Below are 7,774 nucleotides of genomic sequence, written 5' to 3' on the forward strand. Positions count from 1 at the left end.
AGGTGCAAGACAATGACCTCCAGGTTCCAGAGCTCCCCCTGAGGTCTGAACGCCTCTGTCGTTGAGCCAGGAGGGCCACCTTGCTGCTGAGCCTGCTGCAGCCTTCCCAGGGGCATGCGGGGGTGGCTTCCTGGGATGTGGGCCGTCTCTGGATCAGGAGGTTGACTCCCCCAGACGCCTGGGCCCCTCCCTGCCACTTGTCGTCACCTGGGGAGGAGCGTGGCCCCACGGGGGAGAGGATGTCCATCGGGTCCCTATGTGGAGGTGGCGCAGATGCTGCCCCATCTGGGGTGTGGAGGTGGAAGGAAGCAGAGGGCGGGGACGCAGGTCTGCAGGATGACAGGGCCCGGGAGAGGTGGTGTCTCCCATGGGTGGTGTGGGAGGAGAGTGATTCCAGCAGGAAACCAGGCAGAGGCCAGCTGACCTTGATCCGGTGGATAACACCCCGGGGGAGGCACCAGCCTGGACAGCGCAGGGGGCGGCAGCAGGGGGCCCTGTCACAGGAGAGGTCAGGAGGGCCGTGAGTCCTCGGCTTTACCCTGGGCTGCCCTGGAGCTCCCCAACCTTCCCCCACGACGTGGGCAGGGGGGGCGGGTAGGGGACCAACCTGGGGAGAAATGTATGCACGGGGGTGGGGTGAGGGGTGGGGAGGGGGCCAGGAAGCCTGGCCCTTATTCCACCATTCACAGCAATTGCTGGACGTGGAAAAGTCACTTTGCTTCTCAGAGCCCAGTTTCTGTGTTAGCGGGAAAACAAGGATAAATAAAAAATCCTGCCCAGCTGGCCACTTAGCTGGCTGAGCATTGACCTATGAACCAGGAGATCACGGTTCAATTCCCAGTCAGGGCACATGCTCGGGTTGCGGGCTCATTCCCCAGGGTGGGGAGTGCAGAAGGCAGCCGATTAATGCTTCTCTCTCATCATTGATGTTTCTATCTCTCTCTCCCTTCCTCTCTGAAATCAATAAAAAAATATATTAAAAAAAACCCTGCCTCCTAGCATCACTGCGGGGCTGCACAAAACTTTCGCCCCAGGACTGTCTATTCCACGTAGTGCTGCCTCCCCAGAGGTTAGCATCTGGTACACAAATAGATGTCTCAATGGGAGGCCAATACTCTCATCCTCATCAAAACTATATTGACCTCGGAGGGGTGCGTGACTCTTCCCGGCCACCCTGCTGCTGAGGGCAGAGCTGGGACCCGAACCCAGGCAGTCGGACTCCAGGGTTCACCCCTGGGTACCGCCCTTTAAGCCATGACCCAATTCTGTAAACTGATGTTTTACACAAGGAATCAAGGAGGAGGGAGAAGCCTGTGATGGCCACTCAGGGGGTGAGGACACGGGGACAGAGAGTGGTCGTGATTTGTCCCAGGTCCCACAGACTTCCAGAACATCCCATGCTCTTTCTAAAAAAATTCCCCTGAGGTGTTTCCTCCCGTGTGGGTCTGGAGGGGATGTTCCCAGACCGTGGGTCCCCAGCCACTCACGGCCACATCCAGCTGTGTGGCTGGGGCCACGTCCGCCTCACTTGGCTGCTGCGGGACCTCAAGGTTGCCCATTTTCTCCTGCTTCCGCCATTTGGCTCGCTGATTCTGGAACCAGATCTGAGGAGAGAGAAAGAGAGAGAAAGAGAGAGAGAGAGAGAGAGAGAGAGAGAGAGAGAGAGAGAATGGAGGTAAGCAAAGGGTATTTTCTCCATCTAGTGTCTCCCCCAACATGCCTAATAACCACGCCTCCCGAGAGACTTTGCTGTTTAGAAAGCTCACGGCATCCAGGATTTCTCTGGCTCTGGAGGTCAGCCTTCTGAGAGGGGTTAGGGGACCACAGCCTCCAACACCTGCAGGGCCCGATCACTTAGGAGGGCAGCAGCTGGGTGCCCCGTAATCAGGAGGGGTGGGGTCCATGGCCCCCAAGCCTAAGGGGGCAGTCTCTCAGCTTCAGCCAAACAGCCACCAGCCACCACGTGAAATGTGAGCCCAGCCTTGCAGGCTCATCCAATTTCTAAGACAGAAATCTGGATTTTTCTGTGAGAGTTCTGAGCTTTAAAATACTGTGCAGACCAAATAAAACCCACCAGTGGGCTGTTTCCTGCTGGCAGGCCACCAGTTTGCAACTCCTGTGGGCCCCTGGGCATCTGCAGGAACATTGGCCATTTCCTGTATTCATGAGCATCCTGATTGTCCCTGACACGTGGCCATTTGTACTGGGTCATTCTGCTGAGACGCCGCTAAATTTTGAGCCACTTAGCTGGGGCTACCAACATAGCTGGTGACAGATTTCTAATGGAAAGAAAAAGGGGAGAAGTCCGAAGCAGGGGCATCCTTAGCCAGAAGAAAAGTAGGTTGGGATAAGATAAAGAGTAGAATGTTGTCCTGGGCCCTCACTGAGATTTTGAATTCAAATGAGCCCATCAGGTTTGTTAAAAAAAGAAAAAAGAAAAAAAAGAGAGTGATTTAGAAAACCATTGGAGAGCATGCCAACAGTGCAACCATTGGATTTGGGTTTGCTAGAATGGCGCTTGCAAAACTGGGGATGTGCCAGGAGGGCAGGATGTATGCCTGGTGAGTGACAAGGGGCTATTATATCCCCAAACCATGGAAAAAGCCATAGACACTCAGGGGTGAAGAAATTGCATGAGGATTACAAGGAGGAGGGAGAAGCCTGTGGAAAGTTTCGGATCAGGCAGTCGATGTTTGAACCAGGCCTCAGACCTTGGGTCCAGGGTCCTCTATATTTCTCTGCTGCCAAAGTGATGATAACCATGTGGTCCAGATCAGGGGCTGGAAAACTAAGGCTTGTCGGCTAACGCTGGCCCGCCAGCTGTTTGTGCATGGCCTACCCATGAGTTAAGAATAGTTCTCACATTTTTAAATGGCTGCAAACAATCCACAGAAGAAGAATATTTTGTGACACATGCAAATTATACAAAATTCACATGTTAGTGTTTATCGATAAAGTTTTATTGGAACACTGCCATGCTCAATTATTTGTGTATGGTCTGTGGCTGCTCTTATGCTACAATGGCAGGGTTGAATAGCTGTGACAGTGATCTGATGGCCCCCGAGACTCAACATAATGACCACCTGGCCCTTTACAGAAAACGTGTGTTGACCCCGGTCTAGATTGTCAAGAGGTATTTTGTGAATGAGGCTGCATAGTGGATGAGGTTCTGAAACTGTAGCCAAGTGGAGAGGCAGGGAATGGGAGCATCTATCGATGGCCGTCAGCAATGCCACCTCACTCCATTTTCACCCTCCAAGGAGAGAAATCATCTGATAACTATGGGGACCTCCTTTCCTGGAATGTAATGTTTAGCAGATATGACTGTATTTGTGGGACAAAGCCAATGCCAAGTTTCAGACGGGGCAGGCCGGAGGTCCGGGATCCATAGTGTCTCACCCAGTGTATTGAGGTGGGGCTAGAGCGGGAGGGTTGTACCTGCACCCGAGCTTCTGGGAGGTTGATCCTGGCTGCCAGCTGGTTGCGGGCGTGGATGTCTGGGTAGTGGGTGAAGCGGAAGAGCTTCTCCAGCTCATGCAGCTGCTCTGTGGTGAAGGTGGTTCGGACCCTCCGCTTGCTCTTCCTCTCCTCTGGATGGAAGGGGGAGGGGCCAAGGTGTGTTAGTGACCTTGCTGTTGGCTTTAGGTTACAGACCGCAGTGGGTATGAAAAAGAGGAAGCAGGGGAGAGAAGGCAGAAGAGCACAAATGGAATAGGGAACAGAGAAAAGATAGCGCACAGAGCTCAGCCCGTAGAATTTTGGACCTCAGTGAACAAGAGGTTGGGAAGACAAGCTCATGGATGGGGCGCCCATGCACTGGGCAAGGTTCTCAATCCCCAGGAAGGGCTGGGATCCACTGGGCCCAGTCAGAGAGGACGATGTGGGTGGTGGGCCCCATTTTCCGAGCCGTGGAAGGGGAACTGGATTGGGAGGAGAAAACCCTTGAGTTCCGGTCTAGGCCCGGCATCTCAGGCCCAGGAGCTGGTGGCCACAGTGCAGCACACCGGCTAAGCTGGCCGAGGGCACCCTGGAGGGCACCAGGCGGGGGGAGGGGGAGCGGGGGCGGGGGAGAGGTGAGGAAAGTTGCGGGGAAACTGCCCCCCTTCCAGGTTGCTCCTCTCCCCGTTATTAATTGTGCAAGCTGTGAATCACACTCCGGTGGGTCTTCACAGAGAACGAGTCAGCAGAACTTAATTAAACCTGAGCCGTTTAGCACATCGATCATAAGAAATACACAATTTACACAGGTGATTAGGCCACCTAATTATAAACCGATGTTTCTCCACGCTCGGCTCCCTCCCCTGATTGCTCCTTCTCTAGGGTCTGCTAATGGGCCCTGGCTGCTCAGCTACAGGCCCTGGGGGCTTTGCACGGGCGAAGTCTCTGCAAGGGCCTGTCCTTGTCTTTCTGAGGCTGCGGGCTCGGCAGGGAGGGGATCCAGGGCACCCCTGGGAGCCCTCCTGTGGGCCGGGAACACCTCCTGGACATGGCGGGTGGGTGGGGTACAGGGCAGGAGTCTTCCAGGGCAGACCCGCACTGACCTCTTCTCTCCAGTCGGTCAGGGACTTCCTGTAGTTCCCTTGTGCCCACAGCAGCAACCACGACCTCCTCTGGGAAACCTCCCCTGGCCTCCTCGAGGGACCAAACCTCCCGTAGAACAGGCCATTAGGGTGCTGTGTCACCCCTCCCAGCACTATTGCCACCGGCATTGCGCTTTCCTCGTGACTATTGGATGGCCATTTGTCTCCTGCTGGACGAGGCAGGGCTGTGCTTGCGCTCTGCTCTCCGCAGCATCCCCACTCCCAGCTGATACCTGTGGTGGCTTTAAGATAAGACCCTTTGCATTCTTGTCTCCTTTAATGTGGGCCCACCTTAGTGGCGCCCCTAACAGACGGGCCTTTGGAAGTGGCAGCTCCCACTTGGCTCCCTCCCTCTTGGATTGCTCGCTCTGAGCGATGCCACCCCCATTTTGGGAGGACACTCAAGCAGCATGTGGAGAGCCCTGCCTGGGGAGAAACTGAGGCCTCCTCCAACGGTTGGTGCCACTCACCAGCCATGAGCGCCAGCCACCGTGGGAACAGATCCTTTATTCCAGTCCAGCCTTCGGGTGACAGCAAGCGACACCCTTCTTGCAATCTCACAGGGACCCTGAGCCAGGCCGCCCAGTTAAGTCATTCCCAGATTCCCGACCCACAGAATGTGAGTGACAGAGTAAGTGTTCATGGTTATGTGAAGCCACCAAGTTTGGGGACAATTTTCGTGTGTGCAGCAATAGATAAGCCGGCCACCCAGCCGCCATTCAGTAGCTCGTTGCATGCCTGGATGAAGCATATGATGAATACATCGAATTTAAATTATAGCCGATGCTAAAGCCTCTGCCGTCCACTCGGCTTTCTCCTAGCTCTGACGCGCTGGGGGCCTGTTACCATAGTAATGTTGTCAGCGCCCTGCTTGCTTCCCTCAGACCTTTGTGTGCTCCAGAACCACTTGCTACTGCCAGGGGATGACTTTCTAGGCTGCAAAGCCCACATAATTCCAAGGAGTATATTTGCTCCCTTTCCCAAAGGATCGAAGTTCAGTTTTGCACAGTGGTCACTGCCTTCAGCACTTGGGCTTAAACCCTCCCTTCAGCTCTTCTTTTTGGGGGATCCTACAAGAATACAATGTTTGTTTTTTTGCAGGCAGGAGTCCAGCATTGTACTGCCCTGTACTCCTAACAGGGCCTAAGAAGGAGTCGGCTTCTGAATTCTAGAACCAGCCTTCAGGTCCCCCAGACCTGTAGGAATGTCCCCATGGCCATGGTAGGTTGTGACTGGTGTCAGGGACTGAGATAAGGAGAGAGAGAGAGAGAGAGAGAGAGAGAGAGAGAGAGAGAGAAACCACACTTATTCTGGGGGAAGTACAGGCTTTTAGCTCTGCATCCTTTAGCCCTGCTGCTGTCTGCTCTCATGAGAGCCTAAGGGCAGAGTCATTAATGAGCCATGAAACACACCCTAGGCCTCCAGGGAGCTGGCCTCTCAGAAGGAGGGAGCGGTCAGCTGGCCTCAGCATCCTCTTAAGTTGGGAGACCCTCTTGGAATTTTCCATTGGCTCGAGACCTGGGAGGGTCCAAGCCTTAGATGAGGAGGGTTCCTGTGAGCGTGGAAAGATGTGGGGAGGATGCACCCTGGCTGCTGGCAGGAGACACGGGGGAGCGGAGCACGGTCCTCGGCCTGGATGACTGGCCAGGCCCCGGCTCCTGTAGGTATTGGTTCTGCAGCTCAGAACCAGCCACTCTGCCTCCCTGGGCCTCAGCCTCCCCAAAGAGTGGTCTTTGGGCTACTTGCATCCTTGGACCACTTTTGGGAGAGCTGGTTAGAACTGGGGTTCCTGGGCACCATCCTGGACCTACAGTCAGAGTCTTGGGTGCCAGGCCTGCCATGCGGCATTTTCAGGAGCTCCCTGGGTGTGCCAGGCAACCTCCACCAGCCACACCATGGAGCCCTTAACGTGGCACGTGAGGCCAGAGGACTTTACTCTTTTGTGGTTATTACTGGGGTGATGCCAAGAGGGAAATAGGTGGGGTGGGGGTGGGGGTCCTGTGAGGGCGGGAGAGGCCGCCCCTCCTGCCACCCTGCCCTGCCCTGTCCTGCCTGCAGGGAGACCCAGCTGCTGGGAGGAAGCTCTGAGTGGGAAATCGCCGTGAGTGAAACCACAAGGCTTCTCAGCACCCAGTTTGCTGTGGAGCTGGTCGTGGTGTCAGAGCTGGGAGGGACCTCAGGAATGGTCCCGAATGCTCTTTCGTGCGCCACATGGGGAAACCGAGGCCCAGAGATCCCAGGGTCGCCTGAGGCCTCCCGTGAACCGGTGCCAGCAGGACGTAGAGGCCAGATTCCTGCAACCCCAGCTTCCTGTCCCTCTCGCCCAGCTTCTCACAGACTCTGCTCCTTCACAGTGTCTGCCAGTGACCTCTGTGCTTTCTGACAGGTTGGCATCCCATCTGCATTATTATTTGCTTAGCAGCTTCCCAAATAGACATTTTTGTAAACATATTTAAAAAGAAAACCTCACGTTGTGACCAAAAAATGGGGAACCAGCATCCTGGGTCCTAAACAGAAGCTTCGTGTACAAATAATTAGAATTATTGGGATAAATCATCTCATCTTTGTCTGTGCGCCCTCAGCGTCATCTTGAAAACCACCCGAGGGCCCTTCACTAGCCTCGGAAACACGGGATTCCAGCAGAGTGCGCGTAAGCCACGTTCAGGAATAGCCTGGAGTGGGTGGTCTCAGGCCTCCAGGGCGCAGTTCTCATGCTAACACTCATGTGGTGTTGGTAGCCAATGGGTCTTCTCCTCTTGGTGTATCATCTATAAGGTGGGAGCTCACACCTGTGACAATTTGATGGCAGGATGGCCATGGAGTGCCGGGAGCCAGGGGCGCTGTCTAACCCACTGCTGCTCTTTGGGTGGTCACCCCCTGGGGTCTGCTCTGGCTGTAGCTGACGTGGACATACCGGCGTCTTTAGGGAGGTTCGGGATGAGTGACCGCCTGCCTTTTTGCCAGAAGCCATTGTCAGCTAGAAGAAGGGCGGCTCCTCTGGTAGGGATATCAGATCTCTCTCTCTCTCTCTCTCTCTCTCTCTTAGGGAGGTTGATGAGTGACCGCCTGCCTTTTTGCCAGAAGCCATTGTCAGCTAGAAGAAGGGCGGCTCCTCTGGTAGGGATATCAGATCATCTTCTCTCTCTCTCTCTCTCTCTCTCTCTCTCTCTTTCTCTCTCTCTCTCCCTCCCTCT

The 7,774-nt window shown here is 55.0% G+C and overlaps 1 protein-coding gene across 1 annotated transcript; it reads right to left on the reverse strand.

Moving 5' to 3' along the window:
• Nucleotides 1-251: 251 nt before the first annotated feature.
• ISX (intestine-specific homeobox) lies at nt 252-5,057 on the reverse strand. The gene is made up of 4 exons (XM_005884921.1): nt 5,051-5,057; nt 3,439-3,590; nt 1,488-1,604; nt 252-494 (listed from the first exon to the last, which is right to left on the reverse strand). Exons 1-4 carry the CDS (start codon nt 5,055-5,057, stop codon nt 255-257), a joined length of 516 nt encoding a protein of 171 aa, XP_005884983.1. The 3' UTR covers nt 252-254.
• Between the last annotated feature and the right edge of the window lie 2,717 nt (nt 5,058-7,774).

Source organism: Myotis brandtii, unplaced genomic scaffold (genome assembly GCF_000412655.1).
Source record: "Myotis brandtii unplaced genomic scaffold, ASM41265v1 scaffold876, whole genome shotgun sequence".
Lineage (NCBI taxonomy): Eukaryota > Metazoa > Chordata > Mammalia > Chiroptera > Vespertilionidae > Myotis > Myotis brandtii.

Bases quoted from the DNA above. Each gene is read 5' to 3' on its own strand.
- ISX (XM_005884921.1), bottom strand. The intron at 1,605-3,438 runs GTACAACCCTCC...CTCTCTCCTCAG, and splicing joins TCCCAGAAGCTCGGGTGCAG to ATCTGGTTCCAGAATCAGCG. The intron at 495-1,487 runs GTGAGTGGCTGG...CTCCTGTGACAG, and splicing joins CCACACAGCTGGATGTGGCC to GGCCCCCTGCTGCCGCCCCC.